At 41.8% G+C, this 16,901-nt stretch overlaps 1 protein-coding gene across 2 annotated transcripts in view; it reads left to right on the top strand.

The window, feature by feature from the left end:
- RSBN1L (round spermatid basic protein 1 like) overlaps window positions 1-16,901 on the top strand; it is a 35,372-nt gene that overhangs the window by 8,914 nt on the left and 9,557 nt on the right. Inside the window, exons 2-4 of one of the 2 annotated variants that reach the window (XM_035127425.3) lie at window positions 12,631-12,750; window positions 13,293-13,553; window positions 13,872-13,936. In XM_035127425.3, the coding sequence (XP_034983316.3) occupies window positions 12,631-12,750; window positions 13,293-13,553; window positions 13,872-13,936 (446 nt within the window). Of the gene's footprint in view, window positions 1-12,630; window positions 12,751-13,292; window positions 13,937-16,901 lie in introns of both variants that reach the window. The other variant, XM_035127424.3, reaches the window with a different exon arrangement.

Genomic DNA, 16,901 nt, shown 5'->3' with positions numbered 1-16,901 from the left:
GCTGAAGCAGACATATTGCAGCCTGTGGTGATTGGCAGTTGGAAAAGCAAAGATGAGCTCCCGTTCTGATACATGTGGAACAAAAAAGGGGCATTTACAGTTGGAATGATCAATGCTGATACTGTAGGAAGGAAAAGCTGAAGCAAATTAAAAAGGAGGCCTGCTGCTTGTGTGAAAGGAATTGTCACTTGCCATAAGTTATTTTATTGGACAAGAGACAATCTTTGAGATTTTTGTGGACAACTAAGAAACTGGTATTTGGGTTCAAAACTTGGATTGCAATGGTTGGTTTTGCTTCTTTGTGCTGCTTATCCATGTGGCCCAAATCTAGTTTCAAATTTGGAGGAAGAAGTTGGGTATATAAGTGATTCAATAGATACTAGCTTTCTATTGCTGGACATAGTGAATTGATGCAGGTAAGTTTTCTATGGTATTTTGAAACTGATGGACTTGCTAAACAATCATGTAGGGCAACTGGTTTCTATAGCTATTTAAAAAAACCATTAGTTTTGCAAGTAAATAGACTTAATAAATGATCATAATCAAATAACTTGATTATTTATCCTACATGCCTTTGGTAAAGTATATTTTTTTTTTAAAAAAGGAGATAGGTCTTTCTTTGTTTTCTGTATACCTGTCAAGATGCTACAGTCACTTTTTTAATTGCTTCCTGGTCATTTTCATATTTATTTAAAATGATCGACCAGACATTTCCAGAAGAAAGGACAAAATTGTTTTCACATAAAAGCATGAACATTATTTCCATCTTTATAATAAGTATTAATAAATAATATGAAAACTGAACATGAGCAGAGCACAAGTTTTTCCAGGTTACCTGGTGCATAAGATGTTCATAAGATAAGAGGATACTCTTGGACCCTGGAACAAACTAATGTTTTATCACTACTTCAATTACATTTATTTGAGAAATAATATCATCGGCATGTTTTAAACTGTAGTTGTTAAGGAGATCCGTCCCCCCACCCCGGCCAAATTTAAATGTTATGTAATTTGTTTTAGTCCTTTAAAATTGTAAACCACCTTGGGTGCCTTTAGCAGAAAAGCAGTACAGTGGTACCTCTACTTACGAATTTAATGTGTTCCGAACACACATTTGTAAGTCGAAAAAATCGAATCGCATAGGAATGCATTGGGAGAAAAAATTCGTAAGTCGAAGCAACCCTATCTAAAAATTCGTAAGTAGAAAAAATCCTATCTAAACCGCATCCAAGATGGCGGACGGAGCTCCATTTGTAAGTAGAAAAATTCGTAAGTAGAGTTATTTGTAAGTAGAGGTACCACTGTATATAAATGGAATGAATGAATGCTTTCACTTCTGGAGATTTTACAGTTATGATAGGTGTTTCTTTTCACTATGAAAGTTTTATGTGGTTTGGAAAGAACTGACTAAGGTAAAACTTTTGAGGTTTTAAAAACATTTCTAATGCCATTTAGTAATCTTCTAATTGTCTATGACAATTTTTAAATATCTTCTCCCTCCTCTTACTTAGGTTGTTACTATTTTATCTGTGACCTTTCCGTTCTTCCCTTTATCTGATAATCTCTTGCCAACATTTCCTCCTGAATTACTCCTTGACATTGCAAGTTAATTGTGATAAAGTCAGAAGTGCATGATACATAAAGACATCTCAAAAGTGTGTTCACTGTGCTGTAAGCTTTGTCTTAATATATTTCTCTAAAATATGAACAGATCAAATTTGGAAGGTTGTCATGCTCTTCCTCACTGTTTGACTGTCAAGCTTCTGCCTTTTCCTTTGGAGGCACCAACGCCTTGCAGCAGACTGCCTGAGACAGTAGGAGGTTGTGACAATATCTGAGGTGTTTTGCATTGGGACAGTCTCCCCCAGGAGCAGCTAGTAGCAGTTGCGAGAGGAAGGCAAATAAGTAGGGAAGGAAAGTGTTTTGCAACTGAGTACTTGAGATGGAAGTGGTGCAACCTTCTGTCCCAAACAAACTGTCTCTTTGAAACTGCTTATATGGAAGGATGGAACATACATTCAATATCATGTCATAATGAACATTTGACTTTTAGCTTTACGTCTTTAACTAAATGAATAGGAACCACATTGCATTTAATATTAAAACAGTGGTCACACAAACTTCTAGAAGCCATGCATTTTGAGAGAGACTGCTGAAGTTATCAGTGATATTGTGTTAGTGTAGGCATGTCAAACCTGCGGCCCTCCGGATGTTTTGGCCTACAACTCCCATGATCCCTAGCTAGCAGGACCAGTGGTTGGGGAAGATGGGAATTGTAGTCCAAAACATCTGGAGGGCCGCAGGTTTGACATGCCTGTGTTAGTGTGTGGCTTTGTGTAGTGAATGGGAGCAAACAGCATAATTTTAAAACTAATGCTGCTCCAGAGTTTGCAGAATTCCTGTACTTACCATATGAGAGAGCCCAGAGCAGGGGTCCCCAAACTAAGGCCCGGGGGCCAGATGCAGCCCAATCGCCTTCTCAATCCGGCCCGTGGAAGGTCCAGGAATCAGCATGTTTTTACATGAATAGAATGTGTCCTTTTATTTAAAATGCATCTCTGAGTTATTTGTGGGGCCTGCCTGGTGTTTTTACATGAGTAGAATGTGTCCTTTTATTTAAAATGCATCTCTGGGTTATTTGTGGGGCATAGGTATTAGTTCTTTTTTTTAAAAAAAAAATACAGTCCGGCCCCCCACAAGGTGTGAGAGACAGTGGACCGGCCCCCTGCTGAAAAAGTTTGCTGACCCCTGGCCCAGAGTTAGAGAACTGGAATAGCAGAGAATGCCAAAACATATGCAGTGTGTGCATTATGCCAGCTAAAAATGCATGGAGCTATTTACCTTTACAAGACTAATGATATAAATTTCCATACATTTTTTGAAGGCATAATGGATTTTTTTTAGTACAGGCAGCGGCCGTTATAGATGCATCCAATATGTGTGCATATTGCCGAACAGCTTGGTAGGTTTCTGGATGAAACGCCAGCTTTAGATCCATTCCAGTCCAACTTTCATCCCGGCCACGGGACCGAGACAACACTGGTCGCCCTCACAGACGACCTCTGTAAACAGCTGGATCAAGGCGGGTCGGGGCTGCTGATTCTTCTAGACTTGTCAGCCGCCTTCGACATGGTTGGTTGGTTGGTTGGTTGGTTAGCCTTGCCGACGTGGGGATTCAGGGCACAGTCCAACAAAGGCTGTGTTCCTTTATCTCAGGTCGGGGACAGAGGGTGGCACTAGGGAGGGGGTTGTCGCCGCGGCACTTCTTGGTGTGTGGAGTCCCGCAAGGTGCAATCCTTTCCCCGATTCTTTTCAATATCTTCGTGTGCCCCCTTGCCCAGATTGTCCGGAGTTTTGGGCTGGGTTGTCATCAATATGCTGATGACACCCAGATTTATCTGTTGATGGATGGCCGTCCTGCCTCTGCCCCGGACACACTGACCAAGTGCTTGGAAGCTGTGGCTGGATGGCTACGTGGGAGTCGGCTGAAGCTAAATCCTTCGAAGACAGAGGTCCTCTGGTTGGGGGGGCAACTTCCATCTTTCGCTGGGGCTCAAGTAGTGTCAGCCCCTTCTGTCAAGAGCTTGGGTGTAACCTTGGATGTTACACCTTGGGTGTAACCCTTTCCATGGAGGTGCAGGTTGCAACCACAGCCAAGGTGACATTTTTCCATCTCCGCAGTTGGTCCCCTACCTTTCTCAGCCTGACCTGGCCACAGTGATCCATGCGATGGTCACCTCTAGGCTTGATTATTGTAACTCGCTCTACGCGGGGCTGCTCTTGAAACTGACCCAGAAACTCCAGCGAGTGCAGAATGCTGCGGCGAGACTCCTTACGGGGTCCTCACCGCGGGATCACATTCATCCAGTGCTTTACCAGCTGCACTGGCTCCCGGTGGAGTACAGGGTCAGGTTTAAGGTGCTGGTTTTGACCTTTAAAGCCTTATGCAGCTTAGGACCCTCGTACCTACGGGACCGCCTCTCCTGGTATGCCCCGCAGAGGACATGAAGGTCCACAAATAATAACATACTAGAGATCCCGAGTCACAAGGTGGTTAGACTGGCCTCGACCAGGACCAGGACCTGGTTGAACACTCTCTCTCAGGAGACTATGGCCCAGCGGAGTTGTCATCTTTTCATAGGGCCTGCAAGACAGAGCTGTTCCGCTTAGCCTTTGGACTGACTCAGTCTGACCCCGGTGTTACCCTCCCCTAAGACTTTATCCTACAGATATTTAAATGAGGTTGCACTTGTAGATTCCTAATTTTAAAATTGAATTTTAACATTGTATTTAATCTGTATTTTAATTGAATTGTTTCTTTTATGCTTGCTTTGGTATTCTTCTTGTTAGCCGCCCAGAGCCCAGTCTTGACTGGGAAGGGCGGGGTATAAATAAAATTATTGTTGTTGTTGTTGTTGTTGTTGTTGTCGTTTAGTCGTGTCCGACTCTTCGTGACCCCATGGACCATAGCACGCCAGGCACTCCTGTCTTGCACTGCCTCCCGCAGTTTGGTCAAACTCATGTTTGTAGCTTCGAGAACACTGTCCAACCATCTTGTCCTCTGTCGTCCCCTTCTCCTAGTGCCCTCAATCTTTCCCAACATCAGGGTCTTTTCCAATGATTCTTCTCTTCTCATGAGGTGGCCAAAGTATTGGAGCCTCAGCTTCACGATCTGTCCTTCCAGGGAGCACTCAGGGCTGATTTCCTTAAGAATGGATAGGTTCGATCTTCTAGCAGTCCATGGGACTCTCAAGAGTCTCCTCCAGCACCATAATTCAAAAGCATCAATTCTTCGGCGATCAGCCTTCTTTATGGTCCAGCTCTCACTTCCATACATCACTACTGGGAAAACCATAGCTTTAACTATACGGACCTTTGTCGGCAAGGTGATGTCTCTGCTTTTTAAGATGCTGTCTAGGTTTGTCATTGCTATTATTATTATTATTATTATTATTATTATTATTATTATTATTTAATGTGTGTGTGTGAGAGAGAGAGAGATAGAGAGAGAGAGAGAGAGAGAGAGAAATATATGAGAAATATGTATTTGAGATGGCGAGTCAGGCTTCTACTCTTGACGGTACTAAGGTATATTTTAGTATTTTACTGTTGCAGAAAATTGGAAGGAAATGTTGAAAACCATCAACAGCAGTAAACAATCAGAAGGTTTTTTTAAATCTTGGTTTATATATGATTTGTTGACCTCAGTAACATACTGCACAAAGAATATACAGAAAAAAGCTAATAAAATATCCCTACCTTATAATTAAGATGTAGCAATATATTTAGATATTGTCAGTTCTGTGCTGTGGGCAGGAGTCTGGAGTGAGCCATGAACTGGAAACTATGGGACAAAGGAGAAGTCAAGACCAGTGACTAACCAAAGATGTAGGAAAATGCCAATGCTCAGGAAGACATTGTTGCTCGAGCAAACCTCACCTTGAAAAGAAAGCATTTTATACTTCTTCCTACTGACAAAGATCCAGTGGTTAGCATGAGTGGGATGTTAGTATGGAAGGTTTATCGCTGAGAAGGCTGCTGCCTGTAGTTGAATGAATCACCATTTAGGGCAGCCACAGACAGATTGAAGCTGCATCCTATAAAAATTTAGCTACTCTTGATGATACTATTAAAAAATTCAGATTTTCATCATATGTTTCCACAGGTTTGCAGCCTTACCTGGGAGTCAGCCCTGTTGGACCCAGTCTGATGCATATTTTAAAGAAATGTCTAGAAGTGGGAAATTTTAATATTGTTTATATGCTACCCCACCCTTCAGAATAATTAGCATGACTGTTTTATTTCTTAAATGTTAATTGGTGTCATAACAACCCATAATTTCTTATTCTAACCCTCATGCTGATCTTTGTGGATATGAGAAAGTAGGAAGTTTGCACAAGCTTAAACAAGCTTTTCTACTATTTCACGTTTGTGTGGTTCCTTGATCATGTACATTTTCAAAAATTCATCACATTTTAACTGATCTAGAACTTGAAAGACTATATCGTGCACATAAATGTCAAAGCATTTCAGACAGCCAGATTGTACTCCTGGACCAAATACCTGAATGTAGTCTGTATTTTTCAACATTTGAAATTACTCTTCTGATTCCAAATCCTATGTATGTCCCTTGTTTAGTTATCCAGTAAAACTTCCATTTCAGGGCTTGGTGAAACACCTATCCCCAATACACAATGGTGTGTTTGAGAATGCCTTTCCATTTCTTTCAACACTAAAATGGTTGGCATTGTTGCTGTAAACCATCTTCACGGTCTGTTGTTTCTACAATTTAAAAAGGAAAGCTTTTGATTTTTAACGATAAAAGTTGGAAGTCTATTGTATTTTTAATATTGTTGCTGACAAACTCTTTTCCTTTCCTTGAGCTCTTGGGAGATAATGAAAAAGGAACATGCTAATAAATATCTATACAGCCTCCTTGCTGTCATTCAAAGCTTTCTGTGTCATAGTGCATCATAATTGTTTTTGAAAGTGATTAGTTTCTTTCTTTCTTTGTGCTTTTTTATGCTTTGCTAAAAGAGTTTTGCCTGGAGTATGTAGAGTAAGAGTTGTTTTCATAGTGCCTTGTACAATGACCTGTGATTAGAACTCTGTCTCTACTGCAATGATGCAGTAACTTTGCCCTCTTTCTATGATGATAGTCCTTATTGTGTGGAAATTGTTGCATTAGCTGCCTTTGATCTTGATGTGCTTCTTGCATAATCTTTTAATGCTGAAGTGGGGTGCCCTCTCTCAGCTGATGCAAACCAGCTGGTGCTTTTGGCATCCTACATTATTTTAAAACAGATGGGGAAAACTTCTGTTCACTTGTAGGTTTTGAAATGCTTGGTCAATTACTGTTTATTTTGTGTCACTTGTATATTATAACAGACATTTTCTAGTAACTTGCAGTATATGTACAGTATATAAAGGTAAAGGTAAAGGGACCCCTGACCACTAGGTCCAGTCGCGAACGACTCTGGGGTTGTGACACTCACATTGCTTTATTGGCCGAGGGAGCCAGCGTACAGCTTCTGGGTCATGTGGCCAGCATGACTAAGCCGCTTCTGGCAAACCAGAGCAGCGCATGGAAACACCGTTTACCTTCCTGCTGGAGTGGTACCTATTTATCTACTTGCACTTGACGTGCTTTCGAAATGCTGGGTGGGCAGGAGCAGGGACCAAGCAACGGGAGCTCATCCCATTGCGGGGATTCGAACCGCCGACCTTCTGATCGGCAAGCCCTATGCTCTGTGGTTTAACCCACAGTGCCACCCGCGTCCCTTTGTACAGTACAGTATATACATTTGTTTAAATGGGTTTGTCAGGAGCTTATTTCGTTCTCCACATAGGAACAACTGGGACATATAGAAAATGAACCAAAACTTTCCAACTGATCAGAAGCATAGTTAGCTGGAAATTTCCAGTATTTGAGTTGCTGCATTCTCACAGATGCACAGTTGCTGTTAATTAAACAGATCTCCATGCTGACCTGCAGCTAGCTACCAACCATGCTGACCTGCAGCTAGCTACCAGCCATAGCTAGATAACCCGGGTGCACTCAATCCATTATCTCACCCTAATTAGTGAGAGCTGAGTTGTCACCAGAAACCATGTTCTCTGTTACCCAGAGATCTGCAAGTACCAGACTTCAGTCAAGGTCTAAACAGAATACTGTAAAGGCTTTTGTTGACAACACCCACTCCCATCACCTGATGTCAGACACAGGAAAGCTAAAACAGTGGCTGCAAAGGAACAAAGAGGAGTGTGTTCTAAGGTTATAGTATAATCCCAATTATTCCTTTGCCATTGCATCTTGAATGTGGAACTGGTGCCTTGTTCTGTCAGCTTTTCTTTTTATTAGATAGTCCCTTTGACTCTGACCTTCCCACTGCTTTTGACAGGGATTGGATCTAATTGAATGATCAGGAACTTTTGATTGCACTCCAGTTAATCTTATTACCACCAAAAGCAACCAAAAGGGTTAAGTTGAGTCAGAGGCAATATCTGGTAAAAAGAAAGGTCACTTCACATGTTGGCTGCTTCAGTTGAAGTTTTTTTTTCCTTTTAAGATTTATTTTCTTGATTCCACATGACAACTCCAGGGTAACTGAATAGACTGTATATGGTCAGTTTGGCAGGACTGAACATCATAGCTGCCAAGTTATCCCTTTTTTAAGGGAAATTCCCTTATGTTGAATAGGCTTCCTTGTGAGAAAAGGGAAAACTTGGCAGCTATGCTGAACATTGAGCCCAGCAGCTTCACATACCATAGGCAGTGGGTTGACAGGGGAACTCAGACAGCGGTAAAGTATTACATTAGAAATTTTCCAAAAGTTGAGTATTGATTTAAATGAGAACTTTTTGTAAAAATGAACAGGTGGCTCCTGTGGAAGAGGAATGTCAAAGGGGGCATACTCCATGCTTTCTATGGACCAAAGCTTTCAGCAGCGTTTCATTCCAGCAGTATTTCTTCACATTATTTGCTTCCCGTAGATTGCTCCCATCAGCAAGTCCTTTACCTCTTCTCAGGACTGCTTCAGTCTTGTGGTTTCTTCATAATGTCTAAGTTGTCTTCTTTTTTAATTCCATTTTATTGGTTTTCTATTATTCCAAAATATACAAAATCATTTACAAAACATTTTGTTACCGAGTCTTATTTTTCCTAACCAGTCTCCTTGGCAGTAAGTTCCAAGCTCTGGGGTCATAAGTTCTTCCCACAGCTGCCTCACAGTTCCATGGGAGGCTCCTTCCCAAACAGAATAGAGCAGGCATCCCCAAACTGCGGCCCTCCAGATGTTTTGGCCTACAACTCCCATGATCCCTAGCTAACAGGACCAGTGTTTGGGGAAGATGGGAATTGTAGCCCAAAACATCTGGAGGGCCGAAGTTTGGGGATGCCTGGAATAGAGTCTACTACAGTATTTCATTACTATTTCCCAAGGGAGCAGGAGAGCTAGATAAGGTATCACCTCTCAGACAGTGTTAGAAACTCAGATATACAAGTGAGGGCCTAAATGCAACTTTAAACCCGGGTTGCAGTCACCACAACAGAATGTTTATTCTGGACTAGATGACCCTCGGGGTCCCTTTCAACGCTACAATTCTATGTTTCAATGATCTCAGCTACATTGTTTGATTGTAGTTTGATCTTACAATAATTAACTTGTTTCCAGTATGGAAGAGGGAGAAACAAGCACAATGGAAATGGTATTATCTATGGACTAAGGCAAGGGTTTTTTTTAACTGTTGTCGCCAACTTGGCCCCCAGAAATCTCCACATACGGTAGTCACAATTGGACCCATGCCTGTAGCAAAATGCACCTGGTGCCTGACTAATTTCTAACGCTGCTCTCAGATCACACCTGATGGGACTTAAGAGAACTGCCTGAAAAAGACCTCTTACAAGAAGCAAGGACCACTTTAACCCAATATCTGAAGAGATGCCTTATTTGGGCAGCCTGATTGTCTAACCTGTTGCCTGTGTTTCCACTGGATTTCACCCCCCTTCTTTTCTCCTTCTGAAGATTTTTTATATCCGCCCTGTCTCCCCTTCCTTCTTGGCAGCTGATGGAGAGTGCCTATCCTTCTTCCACAGGTGGAGTCTCCAGGCAATGTCTGAATGTGTTCTTCTCAGGAGTTATTGCCCGGTGGGTGCCTGCTCGTGCAGAGTGGGGCGTACTGAAAGGGCCAGGTGCCATCAAAGGACTGGGAAGCCCTGACAGCACTTTCAGATAAGGGAACTGTGTTCCTTTTTAAACATTTGTTCTAATTAATGTGATTTTAATTTATTCCGGTGGAGGGAATTCTATTCTTTTATTTTTCTTTGTTTTTGCCTCACTCACTTTCAGCTTTTGGCTGCTGTAGGCAGAGGCCAAACCACCTCCCACCATTAAAGCAAGGCTCTCTTTTTAACCCTTTCCTTCACCTGTTCTGGAGTATTTCTTTTTCTTCTATGCAATATTAAAGTCTGCCATTTTCATTGATGGTCTGTCCCTATTTCCCTAGCAAGTTAGGAGTTTTATATGCATGACTCAAGCCCTTAGTTTTTTCCCCTGCCCCTTTACCCTCCCTTTTTGTGGTTGAAGTGAATTGCTGGCCTATTTTCTGCAGGAAAAAAGGATGGGAACAGTTTTATAGTGCACAATTATTGACTCCATATGTCCACAATCACAAAAGAACACTCTTTTCTTTCTCTTATCCCTTGCTTCCAGTATTGAGGTGTATCTTAGATCCTTGTTAATTCCATTATGGAGAGATTATACCCACCAATCATTGTAAGATCAGGTTGACAATAAAACCAAAGTTATAGCCAAATAACCAGAAGAAGAAAGCACAGCCACCTTATATAACAAGAACTTGATTTCTTTAACTCAAACCTGATCAGTGACAGAGTGAAAAGAGTTAACTGGTTACCCAGAAAGTGATAGGTAAAAGATAAAGGTAAATGACCCCTGGATTGCTGTCCAGTCAAAGGTGACTGGGGTACGGCGCTCATCTCGCTTGAGGCTGAGGGAGCCGGTGTTTTTCCACAGACAGCTTTCCAGCTCATGTGGCCAGCATGACTAAACCGCTTCTGGCACAACAGAACACCAAGATGGAAGCCAGTGCACAGAAACACCATTTACCTTCCTGCCACAGTGGTACCTATTTATCTACTTGCACTGGTGTACTTTCAAACTGCTAGGTTGGCAGAAGCTGGGACAGAGCAACGGGAGCTCGCCCCACCACACACATTTGAACTGCTGACCTTCCAATCAGCAAGTCCAAGAGGCTCAGTGGTTTAGACCACAGCGCCACCCACATCCCATGTCTAGAATGTGATACAGTAGCCCAGAGCTGACTCCAATGGAAAACCTGTAGAGTCGATTAAAGAAACTAGTCAGAAGCAACCAAGAAATAAAGCACAATTGATAGAAGCAATCATATAATCTTCGTTTCCACATTATAAAACGTGACAAACTAAAATCATTGGTTCACTCCATTGGATGGTGTTGTAGGGTTGTAATTGTGGCAAAAGGTTTCTAAACTAATTACAGTACTAACTGAAATGACGAAAAGTTACAAAATACCCTTTATAATTTTTTGTGTGTCCAGGTATAACTTTTATTTGTGTATAACTTTTGATAGAATAAAGATAATTAAACCCAGTTTGTTGCATTATATTCTTTCTAGTGATATATAATTTTATGCCATTATTCTAAAAATGACTTGTTATAAGCCATCAAACTTCAGAAATACGTATCTTCCAAAAGGTTTCCACAATTTTGGCCATGTCTGTAATTGGGTAAGATAAAAACATACAAATCATCATTAAAGCATTTGTATTGGAATAGTTTTGAAGCAGTGTTAGAAACTCAAGATACATAAGTTAGGCATCAAATGGCTCCTTAAACCAACATTATAGTCACCAAAACAGAATGTCTAGTTGCCATTTCTGGGCAAGAGGGCTCTAGTGAGGGACTGACTGTGTTCATCAGTTAATCTGGCTAGTTCAGATGACAACCTTGAGGTCAGTTAAGAACTTTGAGAACTTAAAGAAAAAAAGTCACTTGATCCAAGGACAGTTCTCGTATCTATTTCTACCTCTTTTTCTTAATGGTGACATGGACCGTTCATAGCATAATAATATTATTCACAACTGTGAGCAGAGCAGTGGGGTGGGGTAGGTGAAGAAAAGCTACAACAATTAACTATGACATTGTTCACTGCTTCTGCTCAGGCTGCACAGAAAAAGCATTTTGGTTCCTGAAATTCATTCCAATTGTGCAGATAAAATATAACAAGAGAGAATTCTACAGAATGTGGTACAGTGGTACCTCTGCTTATGAATAACTCTACTTACGAATGTTTCTACTTACGAATGGAGCTCCGTCTGCCATCTTGGATGCGGTTTAGATAGGATTTTTTTCTACTTACGAATTTTTTCTCCCAATGCATTCCTATGGGATTTGACTTACAAATTTTTTCTACTTACAAATGTTCGTTTGGAACGCATTAAATTTGTAAGTAGAGGTACCACTGTATTATTGTGTGAAAACAGTCAAGATCCAGTGATCCCCGGCATGCACCTCCAGACGGTGGCGATGTCAAGTGCCATCCTGGCACTCAGGCATTCACATGGTTGCAAGTGGCCGATAGTTGCAAAATGCGGCTTCCGTCTGGCTAATTTCAAACACTGTTTTGAAGATGTTTTTATTTATTTACACTAGTAGTTTTGGGATAAAGGGTTGGATATAATATACAAAATAACAATGCATGGGAGCACACCTGATTTAGCAGAACTGAAATCTTCCTGTTTCATCACCTCATATGTCCTAAAATGTTAAGTTGTTTTCTGGGGGCTTGGGCTTCTCTTTGTTTTTTGAAATCTGATCTATTAGGCTGTTATAACTGTGGCTCAGATTCAATTCAGGAGTTTTGGTCATATGGAAGATGTAGAATATACTTGCTGGCTTCAATTTTTTACATAGGCCCCAAAACACTTACTGTATGTATAAAGTGTCTCTTCTCAATATCTGAGAGTCCATTTAGCCTTAGAACTCTGTAGAATATTTACTTAATATACAAAATATAATTGTGGTAATTTTTCTTTGTAAAGTTCTGGTTAAATATGAATTGTTTCCTTTTTAGATCAAATCATCAGAGACAAAATTGCAGAAAGGGATAAGGAAAAGCAGAAAGAAAAGAAGAAACACAGGTTAATGTCTGAAATTAAGAAAGAGAATGGAGAGATGAAATTATTTCAGAAAGGTAAGCACACACAAATGTATATTGTACAGCAGCTGCCTTCTTTCCTAGAAAATTGTACTATAGGCCAGTGCTCCCCAACCTTTTTATCGCCGCGGACCAGTCAACGTTTGATAATTTTACTGCGGCCCACTGAGGGGGGGACGTTTATTGTTTATATTTTATTTAGATTGTTTTGATTTAATAATTTTAATTTAATTGTATTTAATGATCCTTAGGCGGCCCGGTACCAATTGATCCATGGACCGCTGCCGGTCCGTGGCCTGGGGGTTGAGGACCACTGCTATAGGCAACTCCCCATTTACATGAGAGTTGCATTCTGAGATACTCTGCATGCCAGCTTGCCCCAACCTTCTGGTGCCGAAAATGATGCACACCACCTTAAGCTCCTTGAAGAAAAGATGGGATAATAAGTAAATAAAATATTGTTTGTGATATGTAAGCTCACTTGGCATATCACTTCACTGTGCATGTAAATCAGTTTTTCATCATCTTGGCATGTCTTTTTAGACATACAAAAATGAAAATATTTCTTTTTTTAATAGGTATAAAGGAGAAACCAAAAAGCAATGCAGAAGATCTACAGATTAAAAAAGTAAAGAAGAAAAAGAAAAAGAAGCATAAAGAGTGTGAAAAGAGGAAGCGCCCAAAAATGTACAGTAAATCTATTCAGACCATCTGCTCGGGATTATTTTGTGACACTGAGGATCAAGATGCCAAAGGCATAATCAAAAATCATCTTAAGGATTTCAATGGAAAAAATATGGATCCCAAGAAGGACTCTGAGTACAAGATATCAGAGAACAGTGAGTTTCCATTTGTCTCGTTAAAGGAGCCACGGGTTCAGAATAAACTCAAAAGGTTGGACATGTTGGAGTTCAAACAATTCATTCATATTGAGCACCAGCCTAATGGAGGTGCTTCAGTTATCCATGCCTACAGTAATGAACTCTCCCACTTGTCTCCTGTGGAGATGGAGAGATTTGCAGAAGAATTTGTGGGTCTGGTTTTTGGTGAAAATGAAAACTGTGCAGCTTACTATGTAATGGGAATTGTTCATGGGGCAGCTACTTACTTACCTGACTTTTTAGACTACTTTTCATTTAATTTTCCCAATTCGCCAGTGAAAATGGAGATTTTGGGAAAGAAAGATATAGAGACAACGACTATGTCAAATTTTCATGCTCAGGTAAGAGGTTTTTTTCACTTTCTAAAAACTATTTCATACTGTGATTTCTTTTGTATAAATGAAATCTGTTGGCAGGAGAAGATTGAGTTGACTAAGGAAAATACAGTCAGATCCCCCCCCGGTATGCAATGCAGGTACAGAAAGTATTCTCCATTATGTATATATGTACAATAATAATTCCCAAATTCTGTAGTTGGACAGGCTAATATGTTTGATAAATTGAATAATTAAAGACTTGTGTGAGTATGAGGTACCTACTCACCGAAAAGGTTGCCTGCAGCATCGCTGCATAATTTGTTGATTGTGGTGTAGTTCCTTCCAATCAGCCTGTGGGTGGGGTATGGTAGAGTTCTTCTGTTTCAGTGGCATTGAGTGTGATGGAATAATTTAATGAGAGCAGAATGACCCAATCTCAGAAGAAACATAGCTGACTAATGGAGAAACACAGCAGATATACTTCTGGGTGTGGGTAGTTTTTACTCCTGCACCCTCAAAAACTTATTGGACATCCATTTTTATTTTTTAAAAACTGATTTTTCTACAAGATCTTAGGAATATTTTCTGAACTTTTCCTTAGCATGCAATTGAGTAGCATGACCTGGACTTGGTAAAATGATGCATTTTCAGTTTTATGTGCTATGGCTGCAGTCCTACGAAAGATTCCTTAGGAATTGGTCCCTTTGGATCCAGAGAGGCTGGCAGTCCAATCTAATGCATATTTAAAGCAAGTCAATTTGTTATGCATTATTTATATCCTGCTCCACCCCTGAAAATGCCATAATACCCCAACATTAATATGAATTGGTGTCATAACAACTCCATAGCTTCTGATTTTTCAGCATTGAGCTTTGTGAACTTCAGAAAACGAAATGCTACTCAACTCCTTCAACTGTTAGTGTTCTGTGCATTTCCAGTCATCAGCTGTGAGAAGACAAAGACCTGGTTAGCATGTAGTGTTAATAAACACTGGTTTAATGTGAACCAGTGGTGTAGCAAGGTCAGGTGGTACCCAGTGTGGAAACTTTTTTGTCACCCCCCCCCCAAAAAAAATCGAAATTATGAAAAGAAGGAAAAAATAAGATACTTAGTGTCATAGCTAAGGCTTTTGCTGCCCGGGGCGGTCACTGAGTTTGGGGCCCTTTTGCTGTTTCTCATGCGGGAGCCCTGTCAATTTGCCACAGTCCTCCCCTCCGATTGTCGGTCCCTTCCCTCTCCACCCCCTTTCCCAAGGGGTGGGAAGGAACTCAGTTCCTGTCACCTCAGACTCCACCTCTTCTTTGCTTTACTTAATGCCTCATCATGTTCTTTGTTTCTCTTGCTTCAGCCACAGAGCTCAAGCACCTATTCCTGCCTAGCAAAAGCACCCAAGAACAGTGCAAAGCAGGAACAATAAGGGAGGATGTAATCTCTCATACCTGCATGCTGCTTCTGTGAACAGCCATAGGTACAGTGCTCAAGTATAGTGGATTTTGGTGGTGTCATAGGTCCCCCCCCATGCCTGCAGCGAGCCCTGTTGGGCCTTTTCACAGCTCGCTGCAGGCGCGGGAAAGCCCAATTGGGCTTACCACAGGTGTGGGAAGGCCTGGGAAGGCAATTAAGCAGTTATAAATCCACCCTGAGAATAATGCACTCAGATAAACTGGTTTGTGCAGATCTTTTTGGGTAAGATGCCCAACTAAATCCTACTTTGAAATTAATGTTTGGAATTTTTAATCCATTTCAGTGCGTCTACTCTGAGTAGGGCTAGTATCTGAGGCAACTGTGTGTGTGAGAGGGGGGGAGGGAAGGAGATATGTAAATTTACATAGCAGGAGGAGGGCAAAAGAGGGCTGAGCAAATGTAAAAAGGATGGGACAGCTGCATATTCCTGCATTGCAGAGGGTTGGACTAGATGATCCTCAACAGGGTCCCTTCCAACTCTACAATACTATAATTCTAGGAGAAAGGAGCCAAAAGGGCAAAATCACTTCCCAAAGGTGTCTTTCCACGAAGAAAGGATTTAAAGTGAGGCAGGAAACAGTTAAGCAGCGAGATGTGGAAAGGTGGAAGGGGACAAAGGGGGGGGGAGAGTCACCCTGTTAATTTATTCGCAGCTTCAAAAACACAGCCCATAACTCAAGAAAAGAAACCCATGAATACCTGAGTGTAGGTGCTTAAGAGATACAGAGTGCGTGTCAGTGAAGAGAGAAGTGGCTCCGCACAGCTCCCAAGTGCTGGCGGGACAGCTCGCTTTTCCCTCTCACTTGCCTCTGCCTCCCGGCGGTGGCTTTAAGAGTGATGCCTGAGTCTGAGTGGGTTCAGGGGGCAGCGGCACAGTCACACGCTTCCCCACCGATGGAGAGGGATGGGGGAAAGCCCCATGGCCAGTGGTGGAGCAAGCTGATCGGACGTGGGGTGGGGCGAGCTAGGCCTCCGAAGAGTTTGCCTGCCTCCACCCACTCAGCCGCCCTACAGCTGAGGGGGAGGCAGTGGGCAGAACATTTGGGGCAGCGTGGAGCCTGCGGGTGCCCAAGCCACCGCATCATTCCCAGGAGAGACGCGGGCCTCGGGCGCACTGCAGGCCCCACGGTTAGTGCTGTCCAGCATTTTGTCACCCTCAGTGGTGACACCCAGGGTGGACCACCCCCACTGTACTCCCCTTCCTCCACCTCCACCCCTTCCTCCTGCTGTGAACAAGCAGTGTGCTACTATGTGCTGCTAAAATGCTCCTGGCCTGTTTCTTCCTTTGCTGAGCCAGGAAGAAAGCAACCACAGTGCTGGCTTACTTTTACACGAGAACCAATGCCTATGGATTGTGTTTCTTCAGTCTTTGGGTATTGGCTTATTGCTAATGGTTTGGTTGGGAGAAACAAGTTAGAAGTACTAGGTTTAGGATAATACTAAATCAGTGATGTGGCTTGTTTCTTCCCAGCTCTACAGCTTGCATGCCCTAGTACACCACCCATTCACAGTATGCCATGGATTT

Source organism: Zootoca vivipara, chromosome 9, assembly GCF_965207765.1.
Source record: "Zootoca vivipara chromosome 9, rZooViv2.hap1.1, whole genome shotgun sequence".
In the NCBI taxonomy this organism is placed as follows: domain Eukaryota; kingdom Metazoa; phylum Chordata; class Lepidosauria; order Squamata; family Lacertidae; genus Zootoca; species Zootoca vivipara.
Note: the sequence above shows the minus strand (reverse complement) of the source record. Positions and strands in the feature narration are given on the sequence as shown.